At 36.5% G+C, this 25,899-nt stretch overlaps 1 protein-coding gene across 4 annotated transcripts; it reads right to left on the bottom strand.

The window, feature by feature from the left end:
• rorc (RAR-related orphan receptor C) lies at window positions 1–25,797 on the bottom strand. 4 transcript variants are annotated; one of them, XM_055163298.1, is made up of 13 exons: window positions 23,308–25,797; window positions 23,144–23,223; window positions 17,521–17,550; window positions 9,102–9,187; window positions 8,479–8,620; window positions 7,563–7,850; window positions 7,047–7,148; window positions 6,033–6,154; window positions 5,076–5,208; window positions 4,362–4,469; window positions 3,216–3,326; window positions 1,428–1,537; window positions 1–973 (listed from the first exon to the last, which is right to left on the bottom strand). In XM_055163298.1, the coding sequence occupies exons 2-13, from the start codon at window positions 23,193–23,195 to the stop codon at window positions 809–811; spliced, it is 1,449 nt and encodes a 482-aa protein (XP_055019273.1). In that variant the 5' UTR covers window positions 23,196–23,223; window positions 23,308–25,797; the 3' UTR covers window positions 1–808. The 4 variants fall into 4 exon arrangements, with proteins under 4 accessions (XP_055019273.1, XP_020783595.1, XP_055019275.1 ...); XM_020927936.2 differs by lacking the exons at window positions 17,521–17,550; window positions 23,144–23,223; window positions 23,308–25,797 and adding an exon at window positions 15,738–15,931; XM_055163300.1 differs by lacking the exons at window positions 17,521–17,550; window positions 23,144–23,223; window positions 23,308–25,797 and adding an exon at window positions 14,726–14,746.
• Between the last annotated feature and the right edge of the window lie 102 nt (window positions 25,798–25,899).

Raw genomic sequence — 25,899 nt, 5'->3', positions numbered from 1 at the left:
TTTATTTTATTTTATATTGCATAGGCATACTTGTCTCTACAAAATTCAATTAATGCTATAACATTTATTTCAATGTTTAAGCCTTCTGTCAATAACAAAAAACTTACAAATTAAAGCAAGCAAAATAATTATTTGAGAAGTTCATGTATTATGGAATTTGTCCTAGATACCTTGACATATTTTACATAACAGGAGGCTGCAGTGATGACATTGAGGGAAGAGACACGCCTGGTATCTAAATGTCAGAATCAGACAAGGAAACCAAGATAATAGCACATAACACATGTGTTAACACAAAACCACAGCAAAGATATGTATGACATTTCATCAAGAAAAAAACAGAAGCAGGCTGAGCTCTTGTGTACAATATAAATAGGCCTAGAGGTGGCTTTCAGGTTATAGCATATTATTATTCTATAGACTATTGTTCATCTTCTGTGTTTTGTTATTAATTATAGCTTTATGAACAGGTTTAACATTTCTGTGTTTTCCTCTTAGGTATTTTTTGATGAAATACTTTGTTTTCTTGCCAATCATCACATCTCTAAATATTATATGTCAGCTGAAACAAAGCAATATAGAGGACATTTATATATGTTGCAACTTTCTCAAATGTTAGAAAAATCCAATTTGCTTTTTATGTAATCTTGAGTACAGTGCAGGCCTATTACAGTTGTCCTATATAGGTCTAAATAAATTCATAAAAATTAGCGTAATTACCCTAAAACTACTGATAAGAAAATAGAATCTATGGGTGAATTTCTCTGTTTTATGTTTAGAAAAATATATTTCTTCTCTGCTTCTGTTTCTAGAGAGAGTTTGGTTGCTGCTGCTCTGTGTCGGAGGTGAAGAGTTCCCGGTACAGTGGAGGGAACAGGGAGTGCGCCGTGTGCGGGTGACGCTGACTGAACCAGCGCAGCTTCTCTGTGTGCAGGCTGCAGAGGGAACGAAGCAGCGCCATCCTCTGATACAACTGCAAAACACATACAGAAGTAAGAGAAAGTTAAGGATAGTCTCTTTAACTAGTGATTCATTGCCCATTTCAGTTTACAAAATAGCCTTATCTTCTTTGTGATGTTATTTCTTAGCAAGAAATATTCCACAGTGCAATATTAAACTTTTCTATCTCCAAGCAGCAACAAATGAATTATACTGAATCAATGCAATACAATCAATGCAATGCCGTACTGTGGAATAATCAATATATACAATAATAGACCTCCATGGAGACAAACAGAAAAGTTACTTAGTGCACATTTAAGACATAAAAGATCAATATCAAATGTGTCTTTGATTGTTCTGAACTTGCATTTGCATTGATTTCTCAGTAAGTGACCCTCAAAAACAGTTGGGACACAGCCAGGGCTTTATATACCAAACATATGAGGTTTAATGTTTAGGCAGATGTGCAGTGTTGTGGCATGTACCTTCTGCATTAGACTCTCCTGGTTGTCTTGCTGTAAAATATGAGACAGTCCCAGTTCGACGCCTCTCTGCACCCGCTGCACTCTGGGTCTGTCCTCTAAACACGGCCGGTCTGCACACACCAGGTAAGACAGAACAGTGTAACAGATAAGTTCAAAATAATATTAACTAAAAATATGCATAAATAAAACCTTGAAATATTATGTTTTACCTCCAGGACTTAATCTGTAGGCTATTAACTGTATTGTGTATTAGCAAAAGGTGATTTCAGACAGGCATTTAAGATAAGTTCTGCATTAAGCCATTAGAGAGCGTTGTTGTTTTACACATACAGTTTGTATGTGTAAAACAAGATGAGTGGTAAATTCGGTTACCTTTACCAATATCACAGATAGGGGTGTGCAAAAATACTGAAATATTGATATATCGTATCGTTTAATGTAATGATACAGTATCAGTATCGTGGGCTGCTGTAGCGATATATCGCCAAGAGTATTTTTTTGGTGTATTTGACTAAATTATTTTGTTACAGCTCTACAGATTTGTTGTTTGTTGCGACACATTTGACATTTTCACTGTTTTGATGAGTAAAATGTGCATGTTTCATATGAACTTTGCACAAAAAGTGGTTTATTGTCACACCCATGATTTAGCCTTTTTTTTTTTTTTTTTTACCGTATCGAATCGATTTGAAATTTATTGTATTGAATTGTATCAAACTGAAAGCTCACTGTATCGAGATATGTATTGTATCGTGGCCTATGTATCGAGGTATGTATTGTATCAGCAACTTCTCAATAATGCCCAGTCTTAATCACAGTAATGATAATGATAGGGAAATAGGAAAAACAATCTAAGTAAATGTAATTTACTTGCATTTATTCTTTATTTTATTTAAAGGGTCCATATTATGCTATTTTCTGATCTATCTTATAATGTTGTTTCCTCATCACAAGCATACATTGAGTTGTGTTTTGTTAAGCCACAAACTGCTTCTCTGAAAACACACAAACTGCTTCTCTGAAAACACACAAACTGCTTCTCTGAAAACACTCACAATGTTCCACACGTGCTGTCATGTGGTCATTGAAGAAGTCCTCCACTGTGTTTTTAAACTCCATACTCCATAAACTCCATACACCTAGAATTATTTGGATGATTTCAGTTCTGGAGTTGCCAACCTCTACTGAACTAAAGGTAAAAGCTGTTAACTTGTAAAATACCACTACATGACATCACAAGGTGGAAGCTTTCCAGGTATGTTTGTGATGAGGAAACAAAATTATATGATAGATCAGAAATTTGCACAATATGGATCCTTTAAATAAAATAAATAAATGCAAGTAAATTACGTTTGCTTAAATTGTTTTCCTCATTAATCATCAATATCATTACTGAGATATTGGTAAAGGTAACTGAACTTACCACTCATGATGTTTTACACAGACAAATACATTTGTAAAAAAAACAACAACGCTCTCTAGTGGCTAAATGCAGAATTTATCTTAATCTTGATGAGATAGCAGTATTTGAACATGGCTTGAAGCTCACAAGAGTCAATTTTTTATAATTTTTTATATAGGCACATGAAAAGCTACATTTAAAACATCACATTTAAATCTACTATCAGTTCAAGTCTAAGATAAATATGAAAAAACTTGAAATCAACACTGAACAAGACTGTGAAATAAAACCACAATTGGAATTTACATTTTTGTTTTACCATCATTTGACCCTAGATTTCAAATCGTGGTCGGCTAACTGTGATAGTGACTGTGATAATGCCGTACCTGCACTGATGAGAACCAAAGCGCTGAACAGAGCGATCTGCTGCTCTGTGAGTTTCAGAGCGCACAAACTCTGAGCAAACTCGAACACGGCCGAGATCAGGTCACCGCAGACTGCAACAACATATACATTATTATACAATACAGCCCCATTATACCCCAGTATTAGACCTGTGCATCATCTAACGTGCTTATTAGGCACAATCATGAGAATAATAATAAAACTGTAAACATTTAAAAGCAACCAATACGACTTAGGGTTAGACTAATCCAGGGGTGTCAAACTCAAATTCACAGAGCGCCAAAATTAAAAACTGGGACTAAGTCATGGCCCAAACTAAATATTTATTGAAAAATTTCAACAACATCTGCATGTTTTCTCTTCTTTCGAGATATGCAATGTTAAACCTTTTCTTATTCAAATAAATGTTTAATAATAGTTTTACTTAGTTTTACACTGAATCCAGAACAAGCATAATATAAAAAAATAATAACACAATTTTAAATAAATAATGTATCTGGCGAGTCAGCTCTAATACATATTTGATATGATCTCGTGGGCCAGATATAATTATATCACGAGCCAAATTTGGCCCCTGGGCCTGAGTTTGACATGTCTGTTCTAATCAGTTTTTCAAAATGAATATTGTTATGTCATAAAACAAAAGGGGCCATTGATAATATCTAATCTTATTTAATACCTATCAGAAGATTTCATTTGTAGGTATGGCAGTCAATTCATTGTGAATACAGAATTTTTATTAGTTTTTTAAAGGTGCACTGGGCAACTTTTGGCGGGGGTATGGGGTTATATATCTTCTTATGGAGATGTTATTGCTTTGCATTTTAGTGTAAACTGGCATTTATTCAGTTACCTTATGTTTGTATTGCTCTAAAATACCTTTAACATGCATTCTTTCTGTGAGCTGGCTTGCCCCTCCACAGACTCTCCATGGAGATAGATAAGTTTAATATCATACTGTAGAACTTCCCAGGCAAAGCAATAACATCTTCATGGAAACAAGCTAATGACGGGCCCTCCACCAGAAAAGTTCCATAGTGCACCTTAATTAAATTTACTTTCAGGCAGTCAACAATTGTAGCATGATATTGTAATTGAAATCATCCTAACACTAAAGAGAGACCCACCCAGAGACTTGAAGACTTCAGTTCCTGCATATTTTCCATCAAAGTAGACTGTGTTGTTGTCTGTGTTAAAGAAGCGACTCATGCGCACAAGAACAACCTCCATAGAGCCTGAGAAACATAAAGACAGTGTATTCAGTCATGACATATATTGCATTTTTCACTCAATCCACACTAAGGTATCACTGTAGCCACAGCTGCCCCAGGGTAGATATGCACACACTACTTTCATACAAGGAAAAGTGAGTGAAGTGTCCTGCCTATGGACAGAACAACAATATCCACTAGAGACACTGCTGCCCCAGTGCAGCACCTTGTATTCCCACTGGTCTCCCATCTAAGGACTAACCAGATCTGGCCTTTTCCCCACCCACTCCTCCTACTGGTCAACCTCTACCTCCGAGTGAGTGGCGGGTGTATTTAGTCAATCACAACAAAGTATGAAGACAGATTTTTGAGTTACCAGTGGCAAAATAAAGTAAAAATTGTGATCTAAGCCTTAAGAACATTTTCTGCAATACATACTGACCACCCTTAGTTTTAAGATTCTTCTTGGTAGGCAGTTTAAACTGTACCAATGAGCTCTACCTGCTAGTTTCTTCAATTCAAGATAAAATGTATGTCAACATCAGCATTGAAATTTCTTGATTGAGGATTAGTCTAGGAAGATGTGTGGTTACCCCAGACAAGAAATGACAAATAGTAGCACTTTCTTACCAGCCTTCAGGAGAGCGATCTGATCGTTCTGGCTGAGGATACGGAAACCTGGGATGTGTTTGGCGAACTCCACCACGTACTGCACCGCGTCTGTCAGTCTGATCGCACAGTGCTGCCACATCTCATCCACTGTCTACACACAGGGACATACACATACAGTCAGAATTCAATCCATGTGTTTACATTTGTACTGGACAAAAAAGGGTTAAACACAAGTGAGTTACTCCTTGAGAAGTTGTAATTCCAAAACGCAGTGCTATAACGACAACAAAAATATAAAAACAGAAAATTCAAATTTGCCAAATTTGTATATCGGATTGCACAATTTATTTATTATAAGTCTCATCTTGTCTCGTTGTCATGGGAATTGTGTCTTATCACATCTCTTAGTCACAATATTGACTTTTAAGCTTTTTTTTTTTTTTTTTTTTTAACAAATATGAGCATTTGAGATTGAGTTTTAAGCAGAGGTGGATCTTGCCTTTGCTTTTATCATATCAAATATTTGACCATTTCAGATACTATTAGTACAAATAATTAACCAAATGTAATAATTTCACAAGTACGTGCTTCTTTAAGCAGCTTTGGATAAACTGTATACATGGAGTTCACCTGTTTTGTTATTACCACTGACAGGACCATATTGCACACTGCTGTACTTAAAATTGTCTTTAATTTATTTCTTGTTTTGCTCTTTAAATTGGTCCTTGAGGATCTTTTATAATTATTTGATTGTGTATCTCTTATACATTCACTGCGAAATATCACATCTTCTGCTGTTACAAATGCATAAGATAAAGGTAAGAGAAGAGGAGGGGTACACCACAAGAGATCTCAGTTTTCAATCTGACTCATCGGACAACAGAGCCCAGCACCATCTTAAATGGCATATTTTGATTGTTTCGTGCGATAGGGCACATTGCCTCCTCTGCAGCAGTAGATAAAGGGAATTCGTACTTTACTCTGATAGGCCTGGACCTCCTCTTTGCTGAACAACTTCCAGCGCAGCGCCTGCAACTCCTCCACTCTGTACTGGCTCGTTTCACGGTGGGAACGCGCAATACTCACACACAGCTCATCTGAAAAATAAAAACAAATAAAAAAAAAAAAACTTAAGCAATAGGGGAAGTGCATCAGCTTTTTTTTAAATTGTTGAACTGTTTGACTATTTCATGTTTTCTGATGAGTGATGCGTCATATGGCTTTCCTGTTATGTACACTGTTTTGAGGACCACTCAAAGAAATTGAGCAATGTTTTAAATTGTTTATTGCTATGGCAACGGCCTCCTTTCACTTCACATGAAACACTTGCACAGTGTACAGTACAGTATGCTCTAGTACAGTACAGTATGCTCTAGTATAGTACAGTATGCTCTAGTTAAAAGCTCACTATGTAGGTTGTCAGGTGAAGGGTCCAGTGCCTGCCATTGTCTCATGGAAATGTTATTGCTTTGGCTGGAATGTTCCACACTATGGTATGAACCTATCTATCTTTCAATAAATATACTTGGTTTAGTGGTGTCACCTGCTTGTCTCCATGAAGTCAGCACAATTTTAACATTCTTGGGCTGTAGTCGACTAAAGAAATTCTTTGCCAAAAATTGACTAAAGAGGGGTGTAGCTTGACATTGGCTCATAAAACTTCATCAAAACAGCATCCATGCACTTAAAGGAATTCAGGAAAAAGAAAAATAAAGTCATGATTTGCTCTCAAAACTCCAGCTAACTCACTCCAAGCCTGATGTAGTCCATATAAATCATAATGAAACCAACAGCAACAAGTTATTAAGCAACTACGCAACTAAAGGCAAAGTAAGTCCTTGGAGAGTAAAACATTTCAGACCTTCCACCTAAAACCTATATATGTGCTCCTTTAGTGTCTAGACGAAAAATCCATGTAAAAATAGATAACTCAATAGCAGCCTACATAAATGTATTTGTCTTTGCTACTATGATTTTTATTGAGTTTACCGATGTTTCTCAGAGAGTGTGGATAGAGGCTGTAGGACTCATCCAGAGGACTGAAAGGAGAGATGGTCATCAGGTCATAGGAGCTCTGTCTGGATTCAAAACCTGCAAAGGATAAAGTTAGAAAAGAGTGGGTTTGTGTGAGACAACAAAGTGAAGGTGAAGTATTAGAAATGAGAAAAATAACAGCATTTGAATAGTGATATGTCCCTTTGACAATCAGATAATTTGGGGGAGATTGGTGTGTTTCAGTTTACAGCAGCTCTATGCTTAAATACAAGTACATACTATAAAGTTTTCTCATTCACCTCTCCAACTGGTCAGCCTCTGTTACCAGTGAATGACAGATGGATTTAACCATTCACAGAGAGGCATGAATTTCCAGAAGAAATGGCAAGCCAACATAGTTTAAATATCTCTTTCAGACAATATGAAGCTACTAAGAGTGTGAGGAATGATAACAACGAATCGTAACATAGAAAGACAACATCTTTATACCACAATGAATGGTGGTCTCACCCCTGGAGTCCAGGTGTGTGCTGCCCTGGGACCCTCTGTAGATCATGGTGGGCTCGGAGGGGGAGCACATGAGGTAGGGGTGTATGTCCGCGGGGTAGTCTCCGTTGAAGGGGTAGATGGAGGCCATAGGTTGTATGTGCTGTGATGAGCGCTCCTCTAGTGGTTTGGAGGGATATGAGAGAGCGGCCTGAGCCTGGCCCTGGAGCTGCTGCTGCTGCTGCCTGTGTCTCTCCACCTCAGCTATGAGAGAGTCCCGCTGGCGCTTAGACATGCGCCCAAACTTCACAGCTGAAAACAAAATCAGGCAGAGCATCAGTCTATTTATCAATCTGTTTTTTTCTCTCAGTGTACCTGTCGATAAATCCATCCAAGTATCTATCTATGCAAAGCAAACAGATCAGTCCAAAGCTTTTTTACTCAACTTAGACTTCAGTCTGGCACTTGTACAATCTGAATATTAAAAGCTTAACTATGTAGAACTACAACTGGTGTGCTGATTTGTCTCTCCCATTAAAGTTACAAACTAGCATTAGCCATTTTATGTTCGTCACACTCACTCAATCTTTTTCTTAGGGGTGGGTTAATATAATTTTTTTTCCTTCCCACTCCTTTTTGAAAAACATGCTTTTCTGTTGTTTATAATGTATATATATAGTATGTATGTGATTATTGTTTCTCTCTTGGCTCAAACTCAAAATAAAAATGAATCAACTCAAATTCTTGAAAATCAAACGCTTAAAAAAGAAGAAGAATCGCCGTATGGATCGCAGCCTGCAGACTACTCTTTTAAATAGCTTTTTACTTGTTTTGAGCTACTGTGTCCAAGTAATTTCCATTCCCTTGTGGATCAGCAAAGTTTGTCCAAGTCTAAAACAATACTAGTACATCTTTAATTTGCAGTTTTAGTGCAGCTCACCATCTCTGCTCATGCCCTGGGCAAGGCATTTCTTCAGGCGACAGTGCTGGCAGCGGTTACGGCTGGCGCGGTCGATCAGACAGTTACTCTGACGCGAGCATGAGTACGACACTGACGGCAGCTGGCTCCTCCGGAAGAAACCCTGAGGAATAAACATGTATTTGTCTATATTGTATTACAGACCCAAATTTACAAGCGCAATGGGGTCAGCCATGTGTCATGAGCATTATTTATGATAATGTCCATGTTTTTTTGTTTGTTTATTTATAGAGTTCAGAATGTTTGAAATGGCGACATTAAACAACTTGAAATTTGATTATCACAAGTCAATTAACCTCATTATATATTCATATGTAGTACTAGCAAATGGGGTCACAATCACAAATGCAAACAAGCCTAAACTACTTGTGGCTTCTTGCACAGTTGACTGCCAATAACAGTGTATACTTTCACTATTCACAGGTGTCAGAATCACATAAATAATAAATCTCGAATGGTGAAAAGTCCATAAAATGTCGCCTATAACAGAACCATGAATAGTGATCATAATGCAATTTTCATTTGTAGTGCACCAGTTATCTGTATAAATTAAATGTTTAAAATGTTAATGTTCTCTGTCTCACCTTGCAGCCTTCACACGTGATGACTCCATAATGAACGCCTGATGACTTATCCCCACAGATCTTACATGGGATAACTTCAATCTGGGCTGGAAAAAACAATATAAAAACTAAATATGAACATGAATAAAATAAACTTCAAAGCTTGTTTACACTGAATATTATATAGATCAATCGGCTAAGACTTTGTACAGATATTCCTGTATAGAAGTAATATTTTCAGAACTTTAGTCCACTCAAAAGCTATTATATTTTGTTCAAAACTGCTATGGCGACAGTGCTAGATTTTCAGTATTAACCCATGGATATTAGTACCTTTATACATTTGCTAAGACGTGCTACAACTACAAAATCTTTATCACTATTATTCAGATTGTATTACTATTATAATTCCTCTATGGTGCCAGATTGGTTTAAGTATTTTAAGCTCATGTGTGCAAGTATTTTCTCTTGTGAATTAATCAAGCTTGTCAAAAAGTACAGAGCTCTTTATTTAAAAGTTTCACTAAAGTCATTATTTGTACTTCCCCTTCATATTTGTCTCTTTTTGTCTTTTGAACACAAACAAAATCACATCAAATAGACAAAGCCGTGCGTGGAATATGTGCAAATGGAGAGGGAGAGTGTGTGAACCTCAAGTCTTTTTAAGTGGTCAGGTGCAGTTCTCTCACTCTGACTCCGTCCTTCTTTCATCTGTTTGTTTCTTTGTCAAATCCCTCTCTCTCTGTCTCATACAGGAGACACTGCCAGTAAGGCTCTGTCGCCATCATCACTGCCAGTAATGGACGTCCCCCCCACTCCCCTCTCCACAGTGAAAAAGACAAGATCTCACACCAACTACTCTCGCGCTTTGTCATTTATAAATTTCATATTAATACACAAACTCATGTAGAGATGTAGAGAGATTTTTGAGGGGCATGGGTAGATATAATAGATCAGTAGATTTGTGAACATGACTAGAGCACTCATATTTTTATATCCATTGTTTACAGAGTTATGAAAATGTAGCCCTGTTGCCATAATTACAAATAATTAAAAACAAAACATATCTTTTGAATGGAAATGAAAAATCTCAATATTACATCTATAAACAGGAAGCTCAAACCCAAGAATCAGATATTTATGTGGTTTATAAATGCATTGTTTTCTAAGGTGACATCAACCACTGCCTAGTTCTCTATGCACCTGACTGATTGGTGCATACAGGACTGTGAAACCTGCATAGACTGCTGCCTCCACCTTGCCCCAGAAAAAGCAGGAAGAATATGGATGAATGCTTCATAAGGATTGAGCTTTACACAACAGCTTTGCATCATTATTGTTTAGAAATAACATAACGCATTGATCTTTTAAAGCGCTTTTTTCAGTACATAAAGTCAAGCCACTAATTTCCACATTATCCATTCATGTAGTCACACTTTGTTAAGCTATTCCTGCAGTCATAGTTCTTATGGCAAAGAAGTGGATGACATTACCAATGTCCAACACAGTCTCCGAACACTACCTATGATTTCAGACATGCTTCATATTACCACAAGAAAGGTGGGTAAAGTGTCATGAAACCACCAACATTATAGAACAACCACTGTACCACTTATACCATCCCCTCACCACAGCATAACTTATTATGCTTAAGATAAATAATGTTTATAATATACGTTTTTGAGGTCTCCCATCGAGGAATTGAACCAAACAAAGGGCAATAAAATGTATGTCAATAGGTTAACATCTGTCTCCTCCTATCAACAAACCTCTTGCACTGTTACACTGCTTGTATTGCCTATTGTTTTAGTATTGCCTTTTGTATTTCCGTGAATAACTGTGTCAGTCATCAGTGTGTTAGTATGTCAGTTTGTGTCCTCTTTTATTTTGTGTGACAGTTCTCAGGTGATCCGAATAATATGGAAATAAATCACATCTATACTGCAACAAACACTGGCCACAAATAAGGTTCATGAGCAGGTCAATCTCTGTCCATTTCAAAATAGGTATTTTCAGAAATCTCAAATTGCATTGTTTATTAATGAAGTTCACCTGCATTTAACATCCAAGAGCATTCACACCTGGCACTCAAAACAAATAATATAACAAAAAAAAATATGAATTGCTTCAAGAATTGCATAAATTACTTAAAATAAAACTCTATATTTGAGACATGATACTTTGACATTAAGCCTTATCAACTGTACCATTTGCTGTTGTGATTTATTCTCACATCACAACAAAACTCACTCTCCGCTGATTTAAATTCTGAAATGCAATTATCTAAAACTGCCCTTGATAAGGACTGATGAATTTGAAAACTGTGTATGTCGTTGACAGAGAGAGACAGACACTTACTCATTGTGATTGGGGAGAGAATTGGTGGTCTGGGCTCTTTTTTCACTATTTCACTTCTGATTGTCAACCTCAAAAAACAGGAAATCCACTGAGACCCACAACCTTTCACTGTGCAGTCATTCAGTCATGCAATCACACACAGAGACAGATACGCACTCACATTTTGACTTTAGACTGCATAATTTCCACTGATAAACTTATATTAACCTTATCTGGTAGTTTTCACTCTATTTTTGCTAATATACATTCTACTTCATCTAAAAATTATCTGTAATAACAACCTTTGGTAAAATAATAGGGATATGATAATTGTATTAATGGAGATTTAAAAGTGCACTACATTAACATTTCAGTGGAGGGTTGCACCTGGTGTTTCCATAAAGATGTTATTGCTTTACTGGGAATATTCCACAGTATGACGTGGGGGTCCGTTATGCTTCCTGTTTAGATGTTACTACTTTGGAATGTGGTAATCTCCCCTAGTATCGTAATAGACAAATCTATCTCGCATTTACTCATTTACAGGTGTTTTTACTGAGGAAAACCTGAAAAACTGTCAGTGTGGTCAGATGGTGTCAACTGCTTACCTCCGTGGAGACCATATTAAGATCTGCTTAATGCCATTTATGGAACAATCAAGGTAAAGCATAAGTATCTCTGAGCAAAAAAGACCTTCCACCACAAAATTTACATAGTGCACCTTTAAAACACTAGATTACTACAATGTGCAAGAATTCTCAAGTATTCTCACTGTGAAACAATACAATTAATCATTATGTTTGCTACAGTATAGGCTCGAGTCTTCCTAAATTCCTATGAATTTGATAGAGCTGCAGCGTACCGAAGAAACTTTAAGATCCAGTAGTAGTTATATTTTAATATGTAATCATGTTGTCTAGCAGTTATACGATGCCTTTTGTTTGCCATTCTTATCAGCAGCCACAGGCCTCCACCAATCAGACCCAGTATCTCCTGCACCATATGAGCTCTGTACAGTGAGAGATGGACAGATAACAGGCACTGTACTGCCTCTGCTTTACTTAAGGCACTTACAGGAGCACTTGTTTACAAGCAATATAATACTAGTCTCTTGCAATGTCATCTTATTATCAAGTTGTATGTATGTGCCATTTTTATAAAGTGTTATCAAGATTTTAAAAGCATTCGTAACTTGTTTTAATAGTTTTTTAAATACTCGGAATAGACCGCTGCTGATGGAAATGGAACAATTTCATGTCTTGCGAAGAAAGTCAAAGACTTACACCTCCTACACATCCGTAGGTTACATGGGAAGAAGCTTTTCACGATGTTTAGTAATTTAATTTCTAATATATTAAGATAAAAAACACTCCCCTGTGTCAAATCTCAACAAAGAAAGATAAAAATTGCTAAGTTATAATAATTACAAATGAGTGAAAAGAAGTATTTCAAATTAATGAATTTAAATAATAAATGATGAAAGAAGATCAGCTGTTTGATTCTGTATCAGTGTCTAAAGGTTCTAAAGATAAAAATAGGAAATATATTTTACTCATAGTGTTTTTTTGACCAAATCAATCAAAGTCAACTCGGTAAACATTTTGATCAGAAAGTGAGAACAAGCAGGATTACACTGGTAAGGAGGTAAAAAACAACTGGGGTTTTGCTAATTGATCAATTCTATTTTGATGTTATTATTGGTTTACATTTTAAAGTGGTTTATAACATTATAACATTACTGGCAAGCACCTAATTTGAACTCAGATTAGCTCTTTATTGAATAAATGAAGAACAAGTATGTCTAACACCTTTCGCATCTTTACGCCTTCAAATACAACCGATGCATTTATAATGATCATTTTGTCTCAATAAAACAAAAATAAAGTTTTGCTTTAAAAAAACAACAACATATGTGTGTGTTAGCAGTGTGATGTGATGCATAGTAGCAGGTGTGGGAAATTTGAGGTTCACAAAATAAGAATTAATGAATAATCATAAACCATCATAATCTTTTGATGTTTTTGTGTGTGAGACAGTGGGGTGGTGACAGTAGCATTTGCAAATTTCAGTTAACCAAAGTCACCTGAATGTGTCACCTGCGCCCTTTTATCTGACACCCAGCGCACTGGAGAAGACTGCAGGGTTTGCACCAAAGGAACCAGGAAATCCTTTGAGATAAAACTACCATACAAACAATGAACAGGGATCTCTCATCGCCACTTTGGTTCAGAAGATACTGCACTTTAAGGTTCAAATAGATTGGTCCTGCAGCTGTGAGAGGGTAAAAACCTACGATGTTGAGGTTTGCCACCAAATAAAATAATTTTCTCCATGGATAAATTGATAAATAATAATATACTCAGTCTGAAATTACCTGATTTAATCTGAGTCACACATTTTTTATGATGCAAGGTGAGAATTTAAAAAAATCGGTCAAATTTGTGGTTGCACTTTTATTATGTTACTATGTTATTATGTTATGTTACATTTGTATTTTTGTAAGTCTTCCTTCCTCTACTTCTTGCATTCTGGTTTGGCCCAGTTTACGATTTGCTTTGGTCCTGTTCAGTCCTGGTTTTGTCCTGGTCTAATCCAGGTTTGGTCCAAGTTTACGCTGATGAAATGTTGAGCATAAACGCGGCCTAAAACTAGTTGACTCACACTGCGCTTCGATGTTTCTACTGTAACTTCACTGCACAAAACACCATACGAACTATCAGCTTTTGAGAGACTGATAATTTATAAATTGTGTTTATTTAAAATACAATAAAACTATGAACAAAGGCCAGTTTTCTTTTAGTGACATACTTTTACAAGATGACAAATAGTTTCAGTCCATTTCGAATTTACTAGAACCTGATCATTATAAAATGATAAATATTATAATGATAAAATATTATTATAGGCTGCACTCATACCTGGAATCAAATTCGGGCTAATTCCAAATCTAAAACTGACCTGAACCGGATCTAAACCAGGACAAAACCTGTTTACGACGCACGCCTTAATTAACAATTTGAACTACACACATACAATGTAGGTACGTAGGTCTGTTACATGATAAAATACAATACGACAAAATGTCTGAGATTTTGTGCTGTAGTTGCGTCAGCTCCTCACACTGTAAATGTGGGAGTGAAAAGCCGAAATATCTGAGACGTGAAACACAAAATTTGAGTCATTTTCAAAACCAATTGTGTACAATCACAACGCACTGCGAACGATTCAGTGTGTAAATTAACCTCATCATATGCATGAAATCTTATGAAAAATGGACAATTAACTGAAGGCGGCTGATGAGTAATTACCTGAAGAAGATTCCAAGTGCAAGGTTCAAGAACTGTTCGGGTTAGCTCTCAAAAGCAGCAAGATGAATCTCAGTCAAATGGAAATCATTATTTAAATCATTGCAATTAGCAAGTCAAAAAGGCAGATATTATTTAAGTTTACAAAATGTAAAAATAATAAACTAAATCAGCCAACACTTCAGTTTTACTGCAGACCTCTACAAACTTGTTCTAAAATGCTTAAGTCTATACTTGTATTTAGTTGTTCATATTTCAGGGTCAGATGTAGAACAATAGCCACAAGCCAAATGCTGATTTTCATTTTGACTAACTTCAGATTCAGTCCGACTTTGTTTCAATTTGCCAGTTCAATTTGATGCAGTTATCATAACTTGGACTTTAGTGACACTAAGGTAAGCCATATCTGATCCTTATCTAGAAATATCATTATGTTGAAAATACTACTATTCCTATAATACCAGAATTGGACATCTTATTTGAAACTCGTATTGGTAACTTTTGAAATATGACTAGACACAATGAACTGGAAAGTTAAAGGTGCACTATGTAACTTTTCAAGTGGAGGGTCTGCCACCTGCCTGTATCCATGGAGATATCGTTGCTTTGCCTGAAGGTTTCAAAGTACTTATTTCTTTTCCCGGTGATAAGCTGGTGAAGGTAGCAAGCTATGTTACAGGTCTGGTCTATGGAGAGGCGAGCCTGCTCACAATAATAATGCATGCTGTTAAGGATAGATTTGAGCAATAAAAACACCAGTAGTTAAATTAATCAAAGTTAAAAAAGAAACTGGAGAAACATCCAGGCCGAGCAATAACATCTCTATGACAACAAACAGGTGGCTAATGTACAATCCACCAGAAAAGTTACACAGTGCACCTTTACTGTAATGCCAAACCATTTTCAAATGTTACTGTAAATTGCATATCCAATCGCATTATCAGACAAATCATCTCCACATCTTAAGTCATGCCCACACACAAATATAGGTTAAGATGCACCAAAGAATCCCTACCTCGCAACATCCTCCTCAGTTCTCGACCGTGTCCCACTTTCACGAACTCACTTTTCTCTCACTATCGACAAACTTAAGTCTTTCCTTTGCTATCGCCTTGGATCTCGGGTGGCTTTTGTCCTTGAGGTTTGCAGAGCTGCGTGCTCACTACTGCACACATCAACATAAGACTTTTGAATGACAGACCCGCCTCGTTGTGTCTTCCTTGTTCGTGTGTTTGAGCGTTTGTGAGAGGAGACAGAATCAAAGGGAAGGGGGACAGTCCCGTGGTTTGACTTTCTCAAGGTACTTTTCCTTTTACCTTTAACGCAGCGGTGGGCGACGCTGACAAAAACAAATATAACGTTTTTTTTAAGACAAAATGTGATAAAAATGTGTCTTGTTTTAGGTTAGTGTTGCTCAAAGCTCAAAGAACTGACTGTAAAGTGCACCAAAAAAGCAAAACATCAATTACTCTTCAAGAATGCAGTTTCATTTGTTTATTTTGCAGCTTGTAAACTGAACTTTCAAAATATGTTGAATTATAATTTAGCATATCTTCCAAAACAACAATTTCAGCATTATCTTGACAATATTGATACTTTGCAGTTACATCACGCTGGGGGTGTTATGAATGTATTTCTATTGCCATAATGTTCAACAGTTACCATGGCAACACAATCCACATTAACAAAAACTGCCAAAAATGTTTTAACGTAAACTAAAAACTCAAGAAAATGGATTTAAGCAACACATTTTCAGGAGCCTGTGATCAATACGTAAGTTTATGGTCCTGTTTAGGTGTTTGATTTTCAACAAAAAAGTGTGAGAGACTAATTGAAAAACTGTGGGCTAATGTGAGCGAGCTTGTGACACTAATTTTACATTTGAGGGACTTGTTTGAGCGCACAAGTCATCTCACCTTTCACCTGTTGTAGTTCCAACCAAGTCATCGATTTCTAATCAGATTATGTTAAAATGAAGACCAGATTAATTCTAATTTGAGTAACAGAGCTTCAAACAGAGGAGTGCTTTCAGTTAGTATCACACCTCAAAGGAAATGTTGATATTGATATAATATCAATTGTCTACCTTCACTTCTAAAACGTGTTACACTCTACAGATTTGATAATTTAAAAAATAATAATAAAAATTTTAAAAAGGTCAAGTTGTTCAAAATTATGTTTTTGTAATGTTAAACAATTATAACTACATAATGGATAATATAGCTCCAATATTTCTTAGAGCAGAGGCACAGAAATTTGGATAATCTCACTCTTTACACTTTACCTCGACTAGTCTCTAATCTGAAAAAAATTGTAAATGGACAAATTTTAAAAATGGAAATTAATTTTTGCTGTCATATTTTTTCTGGTTACCACTCACTTCTGAATCCTACATATATCATTTGCATGTGCAGTAGTTTCAACAAAACGAGACCTCCTCTCAACCCTCTGATAACTCACCCAGGTGTGCTGAGCTGCGGCAGAAAGTGTTAAACCGAGTAGTTATAAAAAGATGTTTGGTATCGCAATCATCTCCTCGTCAATACCAGAGCTGTGTGTTTTGATCAGTTCAAGTGTGTGTGTGTGTGTGTGTGTGTGTGTGTGTCTGTGGTGTGAGGGTACGACAGGTGCGTGTCATATGGCTAGTGGCCCAACTCCTCTGACTCTGTGTTTCTGTGCTCCAGGTGCACCGCTGCACATTGCACCCCGTTGTAAGTTAAGTTAACCACAGCATGTGCCCATATCTAGCACAAACACAATCCAGCGAGTGCATGCAACAGTTGGGGAAGAGTACTTACTTAGATGAGTCTTCTTGGACAGAACCGCTTCTGTAAAACAAAAACATACATTATTGTTAGAAGCTTTCCATGGGTTTAAGTTAATTCATTCCTGTTCTGAAGGAGTTTTCGAAGATGTTTGCTTATTCAAAAGAGATGATATTTTGATTTTAATTGGTAATCGCTATGAATAGACCTCATTTTTCTATCTGAAAGCTATGGGAAATGTATGTAGTACTAAGCCGATTTTGCGAATTTCTGTATTCTTTTCGCTGACACAAAAAAGACACAGGAATTTGTTGGTTTGTGTCAAATCAGGCCAATCTAAGCGAGCACATTCAGCTTTCATATTGCGGTACTGTCTTGTGAACCAAAACATGTCAACATAAAAGATTTAAACGTAAATTCTAATTTGAATGCATCAACTTTTCTGTTAGTCAGTAAAATCAATATTTGATCTGACTATAATACATACGTACATAATATATCTGTAATTATTTTAATCATTATTTCATTTGTCTATTTGTTTATTTCTAGATTGTTTTGACAGGACAATTGAACTACTGTGACCTATAGTGTTTCCCCGTCTTCATTTTTGCACGAAATAACAGGTATAATTAAATTGATGCAGCTGATGTCCCTGGGGGATGTGATGCTAACTGTAGGCTCTGCTCTGTCTGATGCTCTGATACTGAAATGACTTTAATCTAAGCTTTGTTTCATCACAATTCGACCAGAAAGAACTGACTTAGCTGAAAGTACAAAAGATCAGATGATCTGTGCTGATAAACAGAGACAGTGTAGTGAGAGTCTGAGAGTCTGAGCGTCTGAGTCTGAGAGTCTCTCAGGACGTCTTTCAAACACTATCACAGTCATCAGCTATAGCTCTCATTAACCAATAGTATTTTGGTTAGACACTCTCACCTTTTTGTTGGAAATCAAACACCTAAACAGGACCATGAATGCTCAATTTTTTTTTTTTTTTTTTTGAGTTTTCAGATTTAATCTTAAAAGTTTTAGCCAGTGTTTGCTAATGTGTGCATTACGTCACCACGGTAACATCTGAATATTCCCTCATATTGACCTTATTTCGGCCCGCCCACTTTTCCCTCTAAATGCTGTTAAACCACACTTTCCTTGTGGTGATACTTCCGTTTAAGCAGAAGAATCCCATTCATTTAAATGGAGAATAGAACTGATTTCTGTAAAGACCGGCAGTCCCAGACAAAAAAATATAACCCGAATGACAATGACGGCGCCCACAACAACTTTCAGAATAAGGTGAATACATACATATAGAGCACCCCCAGCATGACGTCACTGCAAAGTATCAATACAATAAAGAATTGTACCTGTTTAATTCATTAATAAGTATTTTATTTAATCTATAATTTATCGTCTCCTGTTATTCTTTTGATCATGCACCAACATTTCCTCAATAAATTTATGATTCAAAAAATTATGAAGTGGCTTGTTCAGCTTTTGTCATTTTTTTTTTTTTTTTGTCTCTGAAGCTGTTTTTATTTGTATTAAAACTGTATCATGGTATCAATCTACTGTGGCATTTACACATTTCATTCAGCCCTTTAAGTTATGTCATGACCTCTCTCCAAACTGCAGATGATCTCACGCACTGTCAACTTTAACAAAGAAAAGACAAAGGCTGGTGGGCGACTGTGAAGCAATCAGGGCTCAGTGCGTGTCTGGCTGTTAAACCACAAATGTGAGAAAGTCTAAATTAAACTGGGGGCAGGTGAACGAAAAGAGGGGGCACATGTCAGACCTAGCGTTATTTATGGCGTAGTATGTGACAAAGAGGAGATACAGAGATAAGTATCATTGGAGAGTGAACTGAAGCTGGTCTGGGCTCAGGGCGATGTGGTTTCACTGTCTTCCTTCCCTCATCAAATCTATTTTGCTTCATAAGCAAAAAGCATGGAATGAACCAGACGCACAAACAACAGCGGAAAAAGCACAGAAAGTTCAACACCACCAGAGCCACTTGTCGAGGCAAGAGACCAGAGATGTAGTGGAACCAAAGGCCACAACACAGCTCTGTTCTGCACGTCACATTTGAGTTCATTCAAGTTTGCAATGAAATGTGCTTTTAAGATACTTGAGCCTGATCGTCACTAAATTTCACAATGAATAAAAGTTTATCTCAAGACTTTTCTCATTTCTTCATTGCTATTGTACTAATAAGTAAAGAAAAGCAATAATTGAGATAAGATATTTGGACCTGATCGTCACAAATGTCGTTTATCTCATAAGACAAGTTACATTTCTGATTTATTGGTATTGTACTAATAAGAAATGAAAAGCAATAATTAAAACAAAAGAGATAAGATAAGATAAAAGTTGAAACTGCTGTACCATACTGTCCCATTGTACTTATTTAACATCTTTATTACTTTAATACTTCGTTGTCTTGCTTGTTGAATGAGAGCTTATATGTCCCACTGTGAAACAATTTGGGACCTAATAAACTGTAAGACAAGTTAAATTCCCTTTTGATTAATTGCAAAAACTAAGTTATTAACAGCAACAGTTGAGTTAATAATTAATTAGAATGTTTTTGTTTTTGTTTTTTGAATATTGTCGGATTAAGTTTAAAGCTGTATAAGGTTATTATTTCTCCTTCTCGTGTCTTGAATTGACTCAACTATGTAACTTTTTGGTAGACGATACACCTGCTGGTCTCCATGGGGATGTTATTGCCGTGAATGTTTTACAATATGGCAACAAATCAATCAATCATTTATGTAATTAAGGGTGTTTTTATTGCTCAAAAATACAATGAAAAACAAGTATTTTTACTAAGTGGCATCATCTCCATGGATATACATACATAAGTTTAATGCCAGACCGTGGAACATGTGTGGTCATTCACTGTGATATGACCTACTAACAACAAAAATAAGTTCACATATGAATTTATTTAAGTCGCATTTTACTGTAATTCTGTGTAACTACTGAGTGCTGATCTCATGAGTAAAAGCAGGTGGCTGTTGGTTATGAGAGTTCCTCTGGTACATGAGGGTTTTTATATTTAGTAAGAGTTGCCAGTGAATAAGGTCATTACAGCCACAAACACTGACTGTGTACTGTATGAAATGTTTAATTAAAAAACAGCTACTCAAAAACACATTATTGCTTTTCTTATATGAGCAAAATCAGAAATGTTGTTGGAATGGCGATAATCAAAGCACCAAGCGCAGTAAAGTTTGTACAGATTGTTCCATCGCTCTTTTATGGACCGATGACAACTTGATCAAATCTATTATACTTTTGATTAGGGCTGAGTGTCATTAAAAAGTTGCCAATACGATACATACCTCGATACATAGGACACGATACGATACATATCTCAATACAGTGCACTCGATTCGATACGGTTCAATAAAAAATAAAGGCTAAATCATGTCTGTGATACTAAAAGTCTTTGTTAAACCACTTTTTGTGCAAAGTTCATATGAAACACAAACATTTTACTCATTAAAACTGTGAAAATATTAAATGTGTTGCATAAAAGAGTTTCCTTCCACTAAACAAGCAACAAAACTGTAGCACTGTAACAAAATAATTGAGTAAAATACACCAAAAAATACTCTTGATAATATATCAATACAGCAATCCCCGATATCGTTTAATGTATTATCACATTAAACAATATGATATATCGATATTTCTGCACACCCCTACTTTTGATGCACTATGATGACTTCTGATATTTGATTGATTTTCAAAAGATATTTGTAAATGCCATGGTGAATTTACCAAAAAAGTGCAGAGATACCACTTATTTATAGCCATATTTGAAAGGTTACATTGGTAGTTGGTTTAATGTGCTCTTTTAACAGCCTTTTTAATTTTTTTTTAATTTTTTTTATTATTATTATTGCAGACAGTGAAGTCAATATTAAAATTTTGCATAACACCAAAACCACAAATGTATTATTCATTTTTGTTGCATGTCTCACCTTACGCCATACCCATTATCACTACTTATTATCAGTTAATGCTGACGCCTACAGACAAAAATATATAGCAACGTCTGTACACCACAGTCTTAAACTGTTCACAAAAGTACCATAGTGAGAACACAAAAAGCTTTAAGTTGAGAAAAATAAGGCGACACCCACAGCAGCCACTAAAACCAAGACTTTGTCAAAGAGTCACTTCAGCAAAAAATTAACACTTGAAGACCGCAGTGAAATTCCACCTCTACAGATTTCAGATGCACATCCAGTAAGTCACAGTTCAGATCGCACAAGTGAATGAACTCCTGAGAACAGCTACTATTATAATAATTTCATCTTAATTAGCCTTAATAAAACATGAAAACAAACTTAATTCATCAAGAAGAAATTGTTTATTAAGAATGATTCAGGCCTCGTAATACTTATTAAGACGGTTAGGATTATGGAGGGTATTAATTGACTAAGCCTGAATAATCATTTGTTGATTAGTGAATGAACACTTTGTTAATGTTTTATAGAAGCTAATTAAAATATTATCTTATATACTTTACAGAATAAAATGTAAAGTTATCTTGAATACAGCCAAGTGTCTTAAGAACTATTCAAATTAAAATAAATAAAAGTTGAAAAATTGAAGAATTTAAAGACACGTTAAGCAAATTTGCTGTGTGGTTGAAGGACTGTCACCTGCTTGTCTGTTTGAAAAAATGTATAGCCTAAAGTATCTCTGACAAAAGCTCCATTGTAAAGGTGCTGGTTAGATTGTTTAAAGGCTCAGTGTTACCTAAGTGTACTTATTTAATTACAGTTATAAATGTCCACACGTGAACCACAGGGAGTGAGTTTGAATTCTAGTAGGGCTTCACGGTTTCGGGAAAACATTTAAGTATTAGAATTGTGATTTAAATTTTAAAATCAAAATTTGGCTGTCTCATCCAAAAGTATTAACATTTGAGAGATGATTGAAATAACTACTACTACTTAACTACTTAACTAGTACAAGTATTTTAAAATGTTTAAAGACGACTCTACTTCACTATTGTCTTTATAACTACCTTTAGAAAATTGCAGATTACAATTTGTACAATTAATTTCACCAACTGAAACTGAGATTTGATTGTGATATAATAAACACCCTAAATCTGATTCAGTGATTAAAAATAATTGAGTTTTAATGGTTTGAGTTCAGTGTAACTTGTGCAGTGGGTCTCTGTGGCAACAGTTGGAAATACTAACCTTTGTATAAAGTTAAAAGAGGCTTTGAAAAGTAAATAGCCTTTCCAAAAACAGAATCAAAATGAGAACTAATCCCTGGGATTACTCAGATTTCCTGTCACTCTTACCCACTCAGAGCGTCTTAAAGTGCAGCTCAGTCAATGGCTCAGGACTGCCAGGTAAAGATAGAGGGAGCTGCAGGGATCATCGTGTTAACAACTAATGAGAGAAGATGGACTGTGTGTGCTGGAGACACAAAGACAAACTGAAACCACAGTAAGAGGTTTGATGGAGATAGGCAGAGGTGGGTAGAGTAATCAAAAATAATACCCAAGAGTAACATTGCTTCATCATAATATTACTCAAGTAGAAGTACAAAGCAGTGGTGCAAGAAAGTATGTGAGGAAAAGTCATTATAATGTTGTAGGCCAAATTAATCCCTCTCTTACCTCTCTTGATCAGGGTGTCAGCGGGAGGCAGGAGGGGCTTTTCATAGTCCATAACTCTACTTGAACCCCACGTCTAGGCCCTGCACGCATGCGCAGAGAACAGACATAACCTGGTTAACATAATGCATTCACCTGTCCACTTCGTGCAAGAAAATGCAGTTTACCTGATGCGTTAACGCCCGGGCCGGCGCAGACACTTGAAATCTTGTACCGACATTTCTCCTGTTCACAGTCCACGCGGCAGCTTCCAGGCCTGTTTTGTAATTATTTTCCCATCGCGGGGCAGTCCAACACCCCACCCCCGCTCACTCTGCGCTGTCCCTGTGCCCTGTGTCCACTCTGCCCTGTGCGCCCTGGCCGCACGTCCCCGGCTGCGCGGCCCGGGGAGGTTATGTCACAGCCGGTTACGTAACGTCACTGGATCTGGTTCTACGGTTGAGAAACGTAATCCCGCGTTGCTACTAATCTAGAAAACACAAACCATTGGGCAGCCATGGCACGGTGGATTTACGCGCGCACTGATAATGGACATGTTAGAATTTGGCTCTGCATGGTCCAAAACTCAGAGACTGGACCAAGAGCCAATACAGCAGTTGTTTTAGTTACACCCAAACGTTTGAAGCAGACGTGGGTCCAAGTCGTTGTTTTGCAAGTCTCAAGTAAGTCTCAAGTCCTTGACCTCAAGTCCGAGTCAAGTCCCAAGTCTAATACAGGCAAGTCCAAGTCGAGTCTCGAGTCACAGGCCCTTAAGTCCAAGTCGTCTGCTTTGAGCTTCAAGTCAGTTCAAGTCTTTAAACCAAAGTACTTAGATTTTTGCAGTTTATATGACTTTTAAGATAAATTGTACTAAAAAAATCATAGTATAGTTATATATGAGTATTTATAGAGTATATTAGTGTTGTAGATTTTTTTTTTCCTTTTTAAATGTCTTAACAAGATCTTAGTGTGAGTCATTACGGTCAGAATAGAAAGAATTCAGATTTAAAAGTGCTTGTCAAGTCTTCTCAAGTCACAGGCCTCAAGTCCGAGTCAAGTCCCAAGTCATTGACCTTCAAGTCCAAGTCTTAGTCCATTTTATTAAGTCAAGTCTCAAGTCCTAAAAATAGCGACTCAAGTCTGACTTGAGTCTAAGTCATGACTTGTAAGTTCCCACCTCTGGTTTGAAGGGTCAAATCTCACCCCACCAATGGGATCCCACAAAATGAGATGAGAGATTAGGTCCACGAGTACTAGATAAAATTAAATTTTAACATATTTTTAGCTTAAAAACACTGTTGTTGTGTCCATGTGCAAAGCACTTAACAGAGCTGTGATGTGGTGAGTGAATGGTGGTTAAGAGAGTCAATAAACCAGGACTGCTGTGGGAAAAAGCAGAAGCTATTAACTGTTGAGGGGATGAATAATGGACTCAGTGACTGGGAGCTCTATGAGAAAATACATTAGCATTTTTTAAATTTGATCATATGATTTTACTTCCTTCCTGCAGGGGCATAAAGTTAGGGGTCATCTTTATACTGACAAATGTGCACAAGTTCTATTTTGTTTGCTGGTGGTTTTCTGACACTTTTAAACCAAAGCATGTTGACCACAGCACGAAGGGAAATGCAAAAAATAACAGTTGGCAGTAAGTGAGTACCGTAACAGACACAAAGCACAGAGCTGTCAAATGCAAAAACAGCATTTCCATCTGCGTTTACCTTACAGACGTGAGGGGCCTGAGACCAGCAAACCTCTAGACTCACAAACCACACTCCAGACCAGAGTGTGAGAAGGACTGAGCTGCTGCTAACCAACGCAGCCTAACCACTGATTTATAGGAAAATAGCTGATGGTTAGCAACTCCCTATTTGCAAACCACCAAGAGTCTGTGTAGCAGTCTCATGCAAACAGTGTGGCCAGGATCTGACAACAGGAGATCAGCATAAAATTGTCTGTAGGCCTAGAATATGATGGAAAAAGTGCCGTTAATTTGTAACACTGCAACAAATTTCTGAGAAGGCTATAGGGCCTGTTTTATTTAAAGGTGCACTGTAGCTTTTCTGGTGGAGGGATCTAGATACTGGTAAGATCTGTGGAAATGCAACCTCCCTTACATATTATTTTTGAGCAATAAAACTTGTGTAATTAAATAAATTCAAAATAGATTTGTTTAATGCCATATCTCTGTAGAGACGGTCACCCCGAACACCAAATGCTCATCCATCAAAAAAGTTAAATTTTTCCTTAAGAGGCACTATGGTTCTAGGTGGAAATGTTTTGCCTAGAATGTACCAACAAATGCCACAAAACTTTACAGTATCCATGGAGAAATTACAAATACAAAAGTCTGTTATTGAATAAATTAGTATGTTTATACCATACTGAGAAAAATTTCAAGCAAAACAATAAGTTTTTCATGAGCCAAGCATTTGACAGACCCCCGAACAGATAAAAGCCATAGTGACCGTTAAAATGGAAATGTACTGTTATAATGACAAAACAGTACATGTATGTATGTATATTACTAATACAACTAATAAAATATTGTCAAATGAATAACACATGATGATTACTGAGGCAAATCTAAAAGGCTTTTGCAGATCTATGGCCCTGTCAAGATTGACAAGCCTAAAAGAATTAGCCCCCTGCTGATCAAATAAAAAAGGTAAACACTGCCACCATCAGGTTCTGGTCAGTCATGACAAGTACAGTACTGTAATTTCCATTAAAAAAAAAAAAAAATAAAAAAATAATTAATTAATTTTTAAAAAGTGACA

This window comes from Boleophthalmus pectinirostris, unplaced genomic scaffold, assembly GCF_026225935.1.
Source record: "Boleophthalmus pectinirostris isolate CB_2022bp ecotype Guang Dong unplaced genomic scaffold, ASM2622593v1 HiC_scaffold_6, whole genome shotgun sequence".
In the NCBI taxonomy this organism is placed as follows: domain Eukaryota; kingdom Metazoa; phylum Chordata; class Actinopteri; order Gobiiformes; family Gobiidae; genus Boleophthalmus; species Boleophthalmus pectinirostris.
This window is presented reverse-complemented; position numbering and strand designations above follow the sequence as displayed.